The sequence below is a fragment of the Pygocentrus nattereri genome, chromosome 30 (assembly GCF_015220715.1).
Source record: "Pygocentrus nattereri isolate fPygNat1 chromosome 30, fPygNat1.pri, whole genome shotgun sequence".
NCBI lineage: Eukaryota > Metazoa > Chordata > Actinopteri > Characiformes > Serrasalmidae > Pygocentrus > Pygocentrus nattereri.
In genome coordinates this window covers 2,190,001-2,205,606 of record NC_051240.1, presented here as the reverse complement: position 1 = coordinate 2,205,606, position 15,606 = coordinate 2,190,001, and the positions used below count along the sequence as shown (strand labels likewise).

Sequence of the window (15,606 nt, the reverse complement as noted above, 5' to 3'; positions counted from 1 at the left end):
GTTCTTAGAAATGAAGGCTATTCCATGCGAGAAATTGCTAAGAAATTGAAGATTTCCTACCTGTGTACTACTCCCTTCAGAGGACAGCACAAACAGGCTCTAACCAGAGTAGAAAAAGAAGTGGGAGGCCACGTTGCACAACTAAGCAAGAAGATAAGCACATTAGAGTCTCTAGTTTGAGAAACAGACGCCTCACAGGTCCCCAACTGGCTTCTTCATTAAATAGTACCTGCAAAACACCATCTACAGTGAAGAGGCGGCTGCAGGATTTTGGGCTTCAGGGCAGAGTGGCAAAGAAAAAGCCATATCTGAGACTGGCCAATAAAAGAAAAAGATTAAGATGGGCAAAAGAACACAGACATTGGACAGAGAAAGACTGGAAAAAAGTGTTGTGGATGGATGAATCCAAGTTTGAGGTGTTTGGATCACAAAGAAGAACGTTTGTGAGACGCAGAACAAATGAAAAGATGCTGGAAGAATGCCTGACGCCATCTGTTAAGCATGGTGTTGGTAATGTGATGGTCTGGGGTTGCTTTGGTGCTGGTAAGGTGGGAGATTTGTACAGGGTAAAAGGGATTCTGAATAAGGAAGGCTATCACTCCATTTTGCAACGCCATGCCATACCCAGTGGACAGCGCTTGATTGGAGCCAATTTCATCCTACAACAGGACAATGACCCTAAACACACCTCCAAATTGTGCAAGAACTATTTACAGCAGAAGCAGGCAGCTGGTATTCTATCGGTAATGGAGTGGCCAGCGCAGTCACCAGATCTGAACCCCATTGAGCTGTTGTGGGAGCAGCTTGACCGTATGGTACGCCAGAAGTGCCCATCCAACCAATCCAACTTGTGGGAGCTGCTTCTAGAAGCGTGGGGTGCAATTTCTCCAGCTTACCTCAACAAATTAACAGCTAGAATGCCAAAGGTGTGCAATGCTGTAATTGCTGCAAATGGAAGATTCTTTGACGAAAGCAAAGTTTGATGTAAAAACAATGTTATTTCAAATACAAATCATTATTTCTACCCTTGTCAATGTCTTGACTCTATTTTCTATTCATTTCACAACGTATGGTGGTGAATAAGTGTGACTTTTCATGGAAAACACAAAATTGTTTGGGTGACCCCAAACTTTTGAACGGTAGTGTATATTATCACATCCATATATTTTTCTTACTTTTGGAACATGTGGATATATATGTGTGGACTACTCGTGCTTTATAATATAATATGAGGTTTTTATGCATCTTTTTGTTTAGTCCTAATGACATTTGCGCACTATGATGTGCAGTAACTGTCTCCCAGCCATATGGCAACATTTGTGTTGCTGTGCCTGACTATGTTGTGCATATTTATACGTCCATACATGCTATTTCACATTTCTGTGTGGTTATATTGGCCTACCTGAGCGCTGGCCGTCCGACAGCATCCCACTCAGCACCAGCACTAGGCATAACTCCACTGTGGACCACATCTTCACCACTTCACTCGCTTTAACCCACCACTTTGGCAAAGCAGGTAGAAACTGGGGCGCGAGTGTGCTGCAGCTCCTCAGCTTACTGTCTGGAGTACTGTACTTACTTCAGCTCCACACCAGACTCACTGTACAGCTACTCAATCAAGCAGATCCTCCCCAGGGTCCTAACGCCTCGGTCAAATGCCCCAACGTTAGATCCATGATTTATTTGCCCCAGAGGAGGGACTGCCGGGGCAGGACAGAGTGTTTGTAGTGTTTCCCAAAGGCACCAGTTTGTCATCCCACTGTCACTGTGAATGCGGAGGGCGGCGCTAATGTGAAGGAACCTGCGCGCTGTAATCTGATAGGCCGTTCGGTTCTCTAACACACACTGATGCTTTCCCCCTCGACATGTGGGGGGATTATGCCCAAAAAACGGATGGCAATACTCAGGGCTCGTGTCTTAACACGCCAGAAGCATCTGCGCTGTCAACGCGGCCTCTCTGGATGCATTCCGCGCGGCTAACCCGGGTCAGGACTCCATCCGAGTCTCTGAGCGCTAAGACTCTCCTGCTGCCTCATCCATGTGAAGATGCTCAGCTGTGGTCATGGCCAGTGTCTGGACCTGGCGGTAACCGGCTCTTATGGTATTTAGCGTATTTCTGCTCAGTTGACGAGCTGGCAAGACCTGCTGGCATTAAAGAGCTGCTCTCCATTAAATAAAAAACACTGGCACTCATATGGGCAAAAAACCGGCTTGTGTCTTCATCAGAGTCACAGTGTAAAGTCCAACAACCTCAGTTATGTAGTCACATGAGTTTGGATGTCGAGCAATTCACAAATGTCAAAATATAATATAAATAATATATAAATATAAATATATATATATATATATATATATAAACTAAAACGCAACGACAAAACAAAATAATAAACAAGCTGCATTCAGAAACGCCACCGATATCAAAACCAAATCAGCGTCTGCGATCTAAACGCTAGAGGGCGCTAGTCTCATCGTATGTCTGTAGAGATGAGTCTGAATCCACAGCCCAACTCTTTGCTGCGGTTCTGCAAAGCCACTTTACAGTTTATAAATTCGACAAGTCTCCCTGTGGTTCAGCTTCTGTCCTCTGTTCTCTTTGCTGCATGTATCTGGATATGACTGTGATCAATACCTGATAATTCAGTCACTGAGCTGTTTGTGTAGATGACAAAATCCAACCTCGAGTTACTTTAATCGCCGTCTTGTTTCCTGCTCTGAAGCCGCCGACGAGCTCACGGCTGAGCTTGAGCACAGCCTCCACACTGCGAGGTTAGTTGTAATACGTTGTAACAACTAAGCCACCTTTAGTAAACAAAGACTAGAGAATTAAACGTCTTTTTGTTCCATTTGTTTATCAAGATTTAAAAAGATTTTGCGTGGGTTTCCTCCCACAGTCCAAAGACATGCAGTCAGGCCAACTGGACGTGCTAAATTGCCCCTGGGTGTGAGTGACTGTCTGTGTCTGTCTGTCTGCCCTGTGATGGACTGGCGACCTGTCCAGGGTGTATCCTGCCTTCCACCCGATGACCACTGGGATAGGCTCCAGCATCCCCCCCGCGACCCTGAGGGAGAAGCGGCTTAGAAAATGGATGGATGGATGGATGGATGCATGGATGGATGGATGGATGGAAGGATGGATGGATGGATGGATGGATGGATGGATGGATGGATGGATGGATGGATAGTATGTTTCAGATGGCAGCATTTCGGTTGTAAATAGGCATGTTAGTGACGTCAACGTTGTTACAAGTTGTTACAAGTGTTACAACTAACCCTGTATCTGTTCCTTTCAATCCCACCTGTGGGGTAAATTGTAACATTGTGCTTCCCATCATTTTCAGAATCACACAAAGTGCTAAAAGCAGCAAGTGACGCTTTGTAGCAGAGATGTATTTGTTGCTTGTGTACAAACATGATTATCCAACTTAGATATTTCTAAAGATATACAGCAAAAAACTAAATGCGTTAGGTTGCGACCGGATCTCCTCAACTCCTCACTACCTTTCAGGACATACTGGTGTTGTATCAAGAGATCTTGCGGAAGCCTCTTAGTGCTGCTGATATAAAAACTTGACATTGTGGGTAATCTGTAGAGAACATCGGTAGTTTCACAATTAATGAAATGTTTAACTGTTTACTGTTTAGCATCAGCCCACTTCTACAAAAAGACCAGCAAAGCATTAGTCTGCGTCTAGCAGGGGCTGAGAAAAACAGGTCCACTAAAATGTACAGTCGGTTAATCTAACGGAACAAATATTCCTTCCTAGGTAATCCTGAGGTACCTGTCAAGATATGTTAACATAGGGCACTAAGAAGCAGGCTACTGACCAGAGTACCCACAGAATCCCAGGAGCTGATAAAAGATTCAGTTTGGTTAATTGTGGTGTCCAGTAAGCACTGAAGGGATTTTGTGTTTACTGGTTGGTTGATTTCACAGTGTCTAGTGGTGTATCAGGTGTTCTGGGACTGATTCCAGATGCATTTGTGGAATTTAAACTTATCAAACAGGAAACTGGTGGTCTCTAATTGTAAATATTAAGCCAACCCACATTGAATAGTAATACCATCAGTTTTCCCTCCCAGTAGTTCCAACTCTTTCTCTGAGCAGGGTATCGCTGTGCGATAGATAACGGCATGTGATGCAAATGTTTAGCCAGCAGAGGGGGCGCCTCTCCTAACAAAGTCAACGCTGAACTGGCCAAGTTGGAAGAGTGTATCAAATCTGACAATATTTTTCCATAAATGCTTTATTTAGCTTTATAATACGTTTATAACGATGGCTTTTTCTACTATTTAAAATGTGTTTTATGTTCTCGTTCCGTAAAGCCTAAATGCATCAAGTCATTGCAAAATGCCTTTGAATGACATTTGCGTGCCACAAAGTGTTAGAGATCATCTTTTAGAGATTTTCTGGGATGGAATTTAAGAATTTGCCCCCACAGACGTCAACAACTGTGCGTTTTTATTAGGAGATGAATTCTTGTTCACAATTGCAGGCAAGCCTGGTCTGGATCTCGCAGCAATCACAGTAAACTCTTCAGATATTTACCTAGAGGGTGGCAACCTGCCAGATCAGCTTAGCCTTGCCATCTCCACCGCAGACAGGAGCTGATGAAACAGGAATGACAAGCACTCAGTGAAAACGTCGTTTTGAATTAGCATTTATTCTTGTTTATTTAAACCCTGTATTTATCTCCTCAATGTTTCTCCACAAGAACAGCTATGCGAAGATGAAGTGCTTGTCCTTCTTCTGTTGTGCAGACCGTTGGCCACTGGTGTAACCAAACTGTTGGTTTCTCTCAAAGGAACACCAGCATGGCGCACATAAGCACCAAAAGCTAATGAGGCCTGACAGCACTCACTCCTGACACCTCTTATCATTATCAGTGCCCCCTTAGCAGCAGGCCTTCCCGATACCCCAAAGGGAGATAGCAGACAGATGGTTAGTAGGAACATTGGCATGATTACTGCAGGCCTTCTGTGTGTGTCGCAGCGGAAGGACTCAAATGATCTATCAGACTAAATTTAGCCTCTCCACTGAATTCAGGCTTAGACCTTATCTTGCCCCCCTGACATGGTGGCTGGTGGGACTATTTTTAGGAGGGTGAAGTGGCAGCTGTGGAAGCATTTATTGGCCCTCGGCTCACGCTGACACCCAGGGTGCCCCAGGACTGAGTGACGCAGACATTGTGAGGGATACAAACCAAGAGGAGAGCCTGAGTACACAATGAAGCACAGATGAGCTCCAAGCGCGCACATTCACATACACAAGAGGTTTAGCGCCAGAGCACACTGGGGAAAAGGTAGGACACCCTCCCGAGTCATCCTGGGGTAACTGCACCACCGTTGGACATACTGGATCGCCTGCACCTCTAGCACCGTCCAAACCCACTGACAGCTTTTGCTCCTACATAAGAATCTCTGCAAATCTTCTAAACCATTGCAGGAGTCAGAGGTCAACCCGATTGAAGAAAGCCAGCTGACACTGGGGTCAATATCCTCTTAGACTCAAGAGGAAGATTTGAACTGAGCATTTTTGGAAGGGTCTCCGTTTTTCATAGGTAGGTTTTTGATTTATTTCATTATTTTTAACAAGATTAGCTTTGCTCTCAATATGGAAGTGGCTTTAAGCAGCTAAGGTCTTTTCTTTTACTATAACAGAGTATAAGTGGGGCGTCACCAGTCCACGCCATTTGATATTTCAGATTTGAGTCCATTACATACTGTGTACACTGTTTGTCAAGATTATAAGCAAAAAAACATAAATTTTACATTCAATTTATGAAGGACCAGGTAAGAGCATTGAAAAAGACAGTTTTTACTGCCTCTATGCATTTTCTTAGGAAAAAAGGTAGCAAAAATGATACAATTATAGATTTTCAGATTGCTTTATGTCCCTCTGAATTAAACTTATCCTAGCGGGTTTGACCACGTCAGTTGGAATTTTTAGGGGGATGAAACAATCAGAGCCAAAGCTGACTGGGTGACATACATCAAGATGAAATAAGTATTTTTTTAAAGCTCGTACTCCAGTTGTTACTCCGTCTATTACTCATTGTGTATAAAGGGTGTTAGACAATAAAGCCGTGATGTACTGTAGAGTCATGCTGCAATTGGAGTTACGTCAAGCTGAAGTGGCATACTGATGCACAGTCCCACTTATATCATGATGAGGTTACGGTGTACTGTGAATGCTGTTATTAATCATGGTTGATCAGTGTGGTAGTGTGATGTGTGCACGTTTTGCCTTGTCCACCACATGTCCCACCCAACCAGTCCATCTTTATTAGGACAGCCTATTTTAAATACTTCCTCTTGATATACAGCACCAGCTGTTGCGGCTAAGGAGGAAAAGGGGAGGGATTTCATGAATTCTGGCAAAGACATCCCTCATCAGGGAAATGTGATGTAAATATTATGTATTGGTCATTAGGCCCATATCCTACAATCTTCTTTTATTTTCTTCATTTAGATGGCCACATATAATGTTCATGTAATTTCATGTACCATAAAATTTGCATGATCATTTTCCAATCTGATTTTATCCTTTAAAATTAAGCAGACCTTTTTTGTTACTGACTAATAGAAATGTAAACGAGCTTTGTGCAAAACTCTGGGCAGGTTAAAATATTCCTTCTAACATTAATAAGAGTAGGTGGGGAAAACTGACACAGGCCAATAGGCGTATAAATATAGTCGAAAGCATAATAAAAAAATGACTTTGTTTTTAAATTATGATAGCAGAACATTGACACATCAATGTTGTTGGTGAAAATTTCTGTTTATTTTCCCACAGTTTGGAATGTAAAGGAAGCTGGGATTGCTTCCTTCCAATAAAGAAACACATCTTAAAAGCCTCACTTTACAAGTAGTTACCCAACTTCAGTAGTTATGGATGTGTTTGGTGGCGCTCCCCGTGTGCTTGGGTACCCACGTCCAGTTCTGGTGAAAAGCGGCTCAGATGCAGTTCTCAAATGTCAGATTGGTGGAGACCCCCAACCTGACGTGGTATGGGAGAGAAGGAATGAACCTATTGTCCCAGATGGTCACTACCGCATTGCCCAGGATGGAAAAGTTTATACCCTGTTCATCTCTGGCGTAACTCTGGCAGATGCTGGACAGTATATCTGCAGAGCTAAGAACAGCATTGGGGAGACTTACGCAGCTGCTACTCTCAAAGTAGAAGAGCAAGCACAAGAGGTTCAGCTGATACAGCCCACTCAAGAACAGCAGGAAGTTAAGGTCATTCCACCTGAACAAGAAATCAAGACTCTTAAACAGCCACAACAACCACAGCCACAATCACAGAAGGAGGAAGATCTGTTTCAGGACAATAAGCCTCGATTCCTCATCAAACCCTTGTCCTTGAGAGTGGACAGAGGTGAAGATGCTGCTTTTTCTTGCAAGCTGTGGGGTGACCCCTTGCCTGAGGTTGTGTGGGAAAAGGATGGCAAGCAGCTCAAAGAGATCTATGAGAGCTCACACTTTCACATTGGCCAGCAAGACGGAGGGTGGTTCCAGCTGAAGATCTTCCGGACGCGAGCCCCAGATGGAGGAGTGTACACCTGCAAGGCGGTCAACGATCACGGGGAGGCTGTGGCCGGAGCTGTGCTGTTGGTTGAACCCATCCCGGAACAAAGAGGGGAGAGTCATCAGAATGGCTACACCAATGGCCACTGGTCCCCACACCAGAACAAGGACAGGTACCCAAGAGTGAGACACTCCAAAGAACCTCAACTGAATGTTGCCAAGGCCAAGAATTTCACGGTCACAGAGGGCAAACACGCCAAATTCCGTTGTTACGTCACAGGTAAACCCAAACCAGAGATTGTGTGGAAGAAAGACGGAGAACCCATTGGGCCCGGGCGGCGCCATCTACTGTTTGAGGACAGGGAGGGGTACTACACTTTGAAAGTCCTTTACTGCAAGCAGCAGGACGTCGGGCTCTACATCTGTGCGGCATCAAATGCTCTGGGGAACACATTGAGTGCTGTGCGTCTCTCTGTAAAAGGTATGGTTTAAACAAACATACTGAACTATCAATGTCCCTATCACCAGAAATACTCATGTATAATGCAGCACCATGAAAATGGCTTCGTTCTAAGTTTAATTAAAAGAGGTTTTATATGTGAAACTGTTGATCAACTACTTTTTTGAGCAACTACGAATTTTGAGCAGAACTCAAAAATGGTAGCCAGTAAGTGACTAGCAAACAAGATTTAAACATAAAATCATAATATTTTTTAAATTAAAACAAAAAAAGATACTTAACTGTAGAAAATATGTGTTTTAGCTGTGACATTTACATTTACAAATAATGCTTACCATGTGGCCATGAGGGGCAGGGATGCAGCAGCACTTCCTGCTCTAAAATGCATTTTTGCTTAAAGTAAGGCAAATAATTAAATAGGCAGGTTCAAAGTCAAATATCTTACTTTTTATTTCACTACACTTTGCAAAATCTGCCATTTCTTTTGGTTTACATGTGTATAAAAATGTAACATGTCAAAATAAAGGAAGCGCAAAGCCAGAGCACCAATCAGGGCCCAGCGGTCACTTTGTTTAGAGCTGGTTTTGACCTGTTGGTCATACCGACCCAGTGCAGCACGCGGTTCAACGTCAGCGCAGCAGCGTAAAACTTTGGGAGAGTCTGTTCAACATAAATGATGAACTAACCTAACTTTGTGTAAATAGAGCTCAATATAGAAATATGTCCACATATGCAGTCGAGACTGACGCGGCTTTTTTCTGAATTTCTACAAACACCATTTCATTTTATAGTAAATGAGTTTGGGCTGGTTTATGTTTATGAACAGAGACATAAAGATGCGATATAGTGAAGTAAAACCTGTAGATAAAGCAAGTTTTTATTAAACTTAAACTTGTAAGTTGCAAATTAATCTTAAACTAAAACTATTTGCAAAAGGTGATTTCTGAGCCATTCAGTTCTACCTGATGGAAATTGTTTGCTTTCAGTGTTTTGTGCTTATGATAATTATAATAGACTTCAGCGTCACTAATTAACGACATTCTATTAAAACATTGGCGTTACAAGAGTGACACTGGCGTATTTTCACCTAAAATTAGTTAATGAAGCGAGTCTTGTTATAAAATTGGTAATATGACATTAGTCATAGTGAATCTTTTAGTACTTTTACTTTATACTTAATTACATTTGAAGGTAAATACTTTAGTACTTTTACTCAAGTGGAGGTCTAAAGGGAGGAACTTCTACTTTTACTGGAGTGATATTTTACCTTGGGGGTCTCGACTTTAACTCAAGTACATGATTTGTGTACTTCGTCCATCACTGCCATACATATAAATATCTGTGTTCTGAGGATTTCTGTAGTTTTCATGATAATGCTAGGCTTCTGCATGTTCATGGGACATGTTTAGTATGACTTTGTATACCATATACAGACCCAATTTTAGTGAAGTCTATTCTGTGAATTTATTCAGGGCCACTGCAAGGTCATATAGCCTCTTATATCACTATATTTAACCTTCAACTCATATGCTGAGCTATGTGCTCAGTGAATTGTAACCACCCCACAATGCCTGTGTCCATGCATACTGATGAGACAGGATCACTAAGAACCTATCATCTGTCCAGAGTGACTCCCCTTCATCCTCACTCTGCAAGGGCTGGTGAGCCTCTGGGATTTGCTGGCTAGGTTTCTCATATTCTCTTCTGCTGACTAGATAATGCAGCGTGTTTATTTTTTAGCCAGCTGTCCTGTGAGTAAACTCCTGGACTTGGCTGTGCAGAGAAATATTATGCATAATCTATACTACAGAAAAATCTGACAGACACATTCCCTAGTGCACATCACTTTAAAACATACTGACAACCATTAAAGAAGTGCCAGATGAAAGGATGTTTTTCTTTGATAGGGCCGCCGGTGCGGTTCAAGCGGGCCCTGCAGGATGTGGAAGTGAGGGAGAGGGATGTTGCTGTTCTGGAGTGTGAGGTTCCGGAAGAATCCATCCCCACAGCCTGGTACCTGGAGGATCAGAGACTTCAGCCAGGGAGCAAATATGGCATGGAGCAGAAGGGCACGAGACGGCGGCTCACTATACGAGATGTCGGAGCTGATGATGATGGAGTTTACCTGTGTGAGATGCCTGATGGAGGAAAGAGCATAGCAGAACTGGCTGTGAAAGGTGAGTGAAGCTTATTTATTTGATGGTGTTGTTCCCGGGGCAGAGCTTGCCTTTTCAGTCAGTATATTGGCGTGAACAAGAAAGTCTGGATGATGTGCAAAGCTACAGAAACTGGATAAAGCCAACGGTAACTACAGTGCCGCCCACAAATACTGGCACCCGGGTGAACATGAACATCATAGGCTGTAAAAAACATTCTTTATTGCTTATCCTTTCATTCAAATTATTACAACGAATCTAACCTGAAGTACAATTATTGAAAAAAAACCTAAACCTTACTATGAAATAATAGTTTTTGGTTTTTTTTTAATTTTGTGTTGTTGGCATCCATAGAAATGGAATTGAAGTATTAAAAAATTTATGTTTTAATGTTCACCTGAGTGATTAGGAACACATTTTAATTAAGAAGTTTAAAGCTACTGGAGAAGTTGAGAATCTGCCAGAAGGAACACATATGTCTACATTAAACCCACACAGAGTGAGGAGGATGGTTTGAGTGGCCAAACAATCTCCAAGGATGAAAGCTGAGGAATTGCAGACATTTGTTAGTTCCTGGGCTCAGAACATCTCCTAAAACTAAATCAACTAAAATCAGGCACCAGCTACATAACCACAAGTTGTTTGGGTGGGTAACCAGAAGAAAGCTTCTGCTAGCAAACTCAGTGCCTGCAGTTTCCCAGATGTTACTGGACTCCAGTGGGATCATGTTCTATAGTCAGATTAGGCCAAAAATAGAGCTTTTTAAGACAAAGATTGTCTTCCAAAAGCATAATTAATTTGGAGACATGGTATCACAGACTCAATCAAGTGCCAGCATATATGAAATCAAACCTGCCTCAGCCAGGAGCTCAAACTGAGCCATAGTTTGGATCTTCCAGCAAGAATGACCCAAAGCACACCTCAAAGTCAATGCAAAAATTGTTCACTGACCACAAGATTAAGATTTTGCCTTGACCATCCCAGTCCCCTGACCTGAACCCCTTAGAAAACCTGTGGGATGAGCTGTAGAGGAGAGTTCACGGTGTGTATCTGAAGGCTCTGGAGAGATTCTGTATGGAGGAATGGTCACAGATCCTTAGCCATGTATAAGAAATAAAGAATAAGAAAAATATCGGTGAGTATTGAATCTTCACAAATCCTCGTGAAAAGTTTTAAGACTTTTGTGAAATGTAAGATTGTTTTTTATCTTTCAAGAAAGTTTTATATATTTTCTTTGGAAAATCTTTATTGTTTTTGTATGTAAGCTATAGGTTATTTGTTATGTAGAGTATAAACATAATATTACATTGTACAGATTACCAGACAATATATCATATTTCTGTTAGCTGGTTATTCAGTTTAATCACATCACTGCCTAAGGGCCGCACAAGGATGGTGAAAAAAGGGGGAAGCAACCAAAAGCAAAATCCTCCTTGGCTTCTTTTAACAATTAGATGTTGTGAAATTAGAAGTTACTGTTTAATTCTTTCAGTCTAAGAATCTAAGCATCATAAAGTTGAGAAAATATTCAAGAATATGTGAAAACATAAACAATTTCCCTTTATACTTGTTCTTAAGAGAAAAGTTAAGAAAGAATTAAAAGTTAATTGAAAAGTTTTTTTTGCAGAATAATAATTCATCTCAACCCAAACATTAGGACCCTTAGGACCCTATTAGGAGTGTTTTTTCCCTGTTTTTGTCAGTTCCTCTTTCAGTTGTTGTAACTCTAGTAATTATATGAGACAGCCACATGAAATGTTTTTTTTTTTTCAGAAGACAAGTGGCTTCTCCAATATGTAGTCACCTGAGATGTAAATGCCCACAAAAGCTTGATATTTTCATGAAACACGACATGATTTGATAAAAAATTTACCAAGCACCTGTTTTTTTTTTTTGTTGTTTACTTATTTTTGACTGTATCAATTCAAAAAGATGTCTATTAGAAATGTTTAGAATAAAGTGTTTATGAGTTGAAAATATAAGAATTTTGATGATTGTTCATTGCATGGCTTATTACTGTGACACAGTATATGAGTAGCATCAGGTGGACTTATTTTTCTTGATATTCTCACCTGTAAGTTGCTAAAACTGTATGTGACAGACTGTCACAGCAGTCACGCCTTTCAGTTTTTTGTTCAGGGCCAATATGACTAATATTCCAGCTAATAAAACACTGTTTTAGTACACTGGGTGTTTACTATCAGCTGCTTATAATAACAATTACTCTTATAGTAAGGAATCCTTCCATAAAATGAGTAGATAAATACTGGTTTATTTAGAAAACATACAATAAATAACTATGTAAAAAAATCTAAACTTGAAATCTATATCAGTCCGGCGGTGTTGGACGGATGGCAAGACTCGGAAAAAGACTCGCTGTTTCGAAGGATATGTGTAATAAACTGCTGCATTAAAGCATTCCTGAGTTCTAAAGCTCAGAAGACAAAGCACGTCACGAGGGTCTACAGGGTTAAGGAAAAAAGCACCTATTTTGAAGTCACTTGTTGTGATTTTGGGGGAATATTTTTATTAGAGGGACATTGAAAAAGTTCTTTTTGAGAGCTTTATTTATCTCAGCCAGGCCTGTCTGTGTGATATATAATTACAGCTCTGGAGAATCAATGCGTTTAACACATACAATATTAAAAATCAAATCAAATCTTGACCTCAGAATTAAAAATTGCATTGAGCCTGTAAATGTGTGCCATTGCACTCCTAGCTAATGTGAACGTACACATTCTCCAGAGAACACACTCCTGCGTATTTATACTTCAAATAAAGATTGGATTTTTCTTAATACTTTGAATTAAAGGATAAGCAATAAAGGACCTTTTTACAGCCTGTTTTGCTCATGGTTATCAGGGGTCCCCTTCATTGTTTATATGACACAGAAAAATGATAAAATGTGGCCCGTGCGAAAGGTGAATTTTACATTTACATGTTTTGTTTTTTCAAATGTGTAAAACTTTGCACATAATTAGAAATTGTGCAATAAAATTAGCAAAAATGCAATATTTATGTGACGTTTTCCTGAAAGTTTTAGTGCACAAAAACCTGAATTTGGTCTTCCAGGTACAATTGTAAAGAAGCTTCCTCGGAGGTTGGAGGTGCTGGAGGGAGAAAATGCAGCATTCTGTGTGGAGGTTGAGGAGGAGGAGATGGAGGTGTTCTGGTTTAAAGATGGCCTGCAGTTACGGGAGACGCACCAGACCATCATCAAATCCTTCGGGAAAACCCACATCCTGGTCTTTGTCAACACCTCTTACCAAGACTCCGGCACAGTCACGTTTGTGGCCGGCAGATCTAAGACAAGCTGCAAATTGCGAGTCAAAGGCAAGAGATCATACAAAACACTGATTTTGGAGACACTTTTGGTTAAGATATCTACTCAAGGACTACTTTAAAAGATTATAACACGTTTATAAATTGTGTCTAAGAAGAAACAAATGGATTTTTATGCACAGCTGATGTTTAAAAATGTTTAAAAAACTGTAAGCAAAGAAACGTATTTTACATGGTTTCTTTCTGACTACAAATGTATTTGGCGTCTGAGATTTCTTTAGCTTTTCACTAAGAGGCTAAAGCGTCCCGCTTTTTTCCTATACAGTCAGCATTGTCCATCCATCCATCCATCCATCCATCCATCCATCCATCCATCCATCCATCCATCCATTTTCTAAGCCGCTTCTCCGTCAGGGGTGCTGGAGCCTATCCCAGCAGTCTTCGGGCGGAAGGCAACAGTCAGCATTGTGTACCCATCAATTGGCACTGGAGCTGCAAGGCTACATATTTCATTATACAGTTTATTACTCCCACAACGGCAGCCCTATCCGCAGCGCCCTGGGAGCAGCTGGGGGTTAGGTGCCTTGCTCAAGGGCACTTCAGTCATGTACTGCCAGCTCAGGGGATCAAACCAGCCATCTTCCCATCACAAGGCTGGTTCCCTAACCTCCAGCCCATGACTGTTCCTCACAGCTAAAAAATCAAATACATACAAATTTCAGAATTTTTGTCCACTTTTATAGATAACTCTGTCATACAGTGTTAGAAACCATATAATCGAGTCTTTTTGAGATTGCTGAACATCTTAATGCAGTTATGAGTTGAGTTAGGATGATGTATACATTTTTATTATCATTAGTCTTGTGGCTCCAGTTCAGAACTAAAAGAGGAAACTTGGCCTTTGGGGTCAGAGGGACGTTGTGTACATATGATTTTCCGCTGCCTTTAATTAAGGAATGTAACGATATTCCAAATCCACAGTTCAGCTCACACACCGATTCTTGTATTGCAGATTTGGCCTCTGTTTCAGGTCCGTTTCACCCCGACCTTTAACACAGGCAGTCATATTTGCTTTCATGAGTTTTCCATAAGCGGTCATGGTGTCTGATCTGCACATCTTTCTTTCAGCAATCAGACACTGTCCTCCCATCTGTCCTGTGGGAGTCCAGATGAACACAGAGTGCCCGAATGGTGTCGTTCTGTCCTGGTCGCCGTCTCCTAACCTGCAAAACTCCACTAAGTCGGTATATGTGGTGGAAGTCCAGGAAGTGGGCTCCCAGGAGTGGCAGCGCTGTGTGACCACAGAGACGGGCACCTCAGCGGAGATCCTGGGAGACATTGTGCCCTGCGAGGGAGACTACCGCTTCCGTATCTGCTGTATGAACAAGTATGGCAGGAGCGGCCATGTGGAGTTCCCCAGAGTGGTGCATCTGAGTAAGAAAACGTCGCTGGGACGATACACACCTCATGTTAACATGCCTTACTGAGGTGATCACGGCACGTTTGGACTTTGCATTGCGCTGTGCACTGTGAGCAGATTTCAAATGGATCGCGCAAACCGAAGTCTGAGCTGGTCAGAGAAAGATCTTGACTGCATTTAACACAATTCGTTTTCATACAGTTATGTAAGCAGAAATGGATGTTAGCTAACAGGCAAGAGAAGAAACAATGAAACGAAAGATGGAGGATGTTCAAGACATTAGATTCAAATCATTTCGTGCGTTGAAGCTAACGAAAGCCTCCAAGCCAGGCTTGTCTACTTGTCTCATAATGAGGAGACGAAAGGAAAACGAAACTATGCGTTGATCTGCTTTTCCACAAGAAAACAAAAATTGCATCTTATCCGCTCACAGGCTGGTTAATTATGGATTATTATAGATAAATTAATTGACCTAATTATAGCTAAATTAATTATTTAAAACAATTAAGTGTGACAAATACATAAAAAACGGAAGTCAGAAGGGGAAAATAGCTTTTCACAGTGCTGTAATTAAAAATTCAGTGACATGAACAAGGCCTACTATGTGAATGCGTGTCTAAGAGAGCTGAGGATGTTTAAGCAAATGTATGTTTTAAATTAAAACATTAGGACAGATTGAAAATGCACATGATTATGAAAACTGACTGTAGGAGGGCAGTGCAAAAGCTTATGTTTTCTGAGTAGTTTAACACACAGAGCAG

The 15,606-nt window shown here is 41.5% G+C and overlaps 2 protein-coding genes across 3 annotated transcripts in view; one reads left to right on the top strand and one right to left on the bottom strand.

The window, feature by feature from the left end:
- Positions 1-1,721, bottom strand: part of col18a1b (collagen type XVIII alpha 1 chain b) — an 87,855-nt gene extending 86,134 nt beyond the window's left edge. The window contains exon 1 of the mRNA XM_017715768.2: positions 1,403-1,721. Within this exon, the coding sequence (XP_017571257.1) occupies positions 1,403-1,472 (70 nt within the window). The 5' untranslated portion in view covers positions 1,473-1,721. The remainder of the gene's footprint in view (positions 1-1,402) is intronic.
- Positions 1,722-5,168: 3,447 nt separating this feature from the next.
- The window catches only part of obsl1a (obscurin like cytoskeletal adaptor 1a), a 44,840-nt gene continuing 34,402 nt past the window's right edge, over positions 5,169-15,606 (top strand). For both annotated transcript variants that reach the window (XM_017715775.2, XM_017715774.2), the window contains exons 1-5: positions 5,169-5,558; positions 6,794-8,008; positions 9,895-10,164; positions 13,216-13,476; positions 14,554-14,859. In XM_017715775.2, coding sequence (XP_017571264.1) covers positions 6,889-8,008; positions 9,895-10,164; positions 13,216-13,476; positions 14,554-14,859 — 1,957 coding nt within the window. In that variant the 5' untranslated portion in view covers positions 5,169-5,558; positions 6,794-6,888. The remainder of the gene's footprint in view (positions 5,559-6,793; positions 8,009-9,894; positions 10,165-13,215; positions 13,477-14,553; positions 14,860-15,606) is intronic.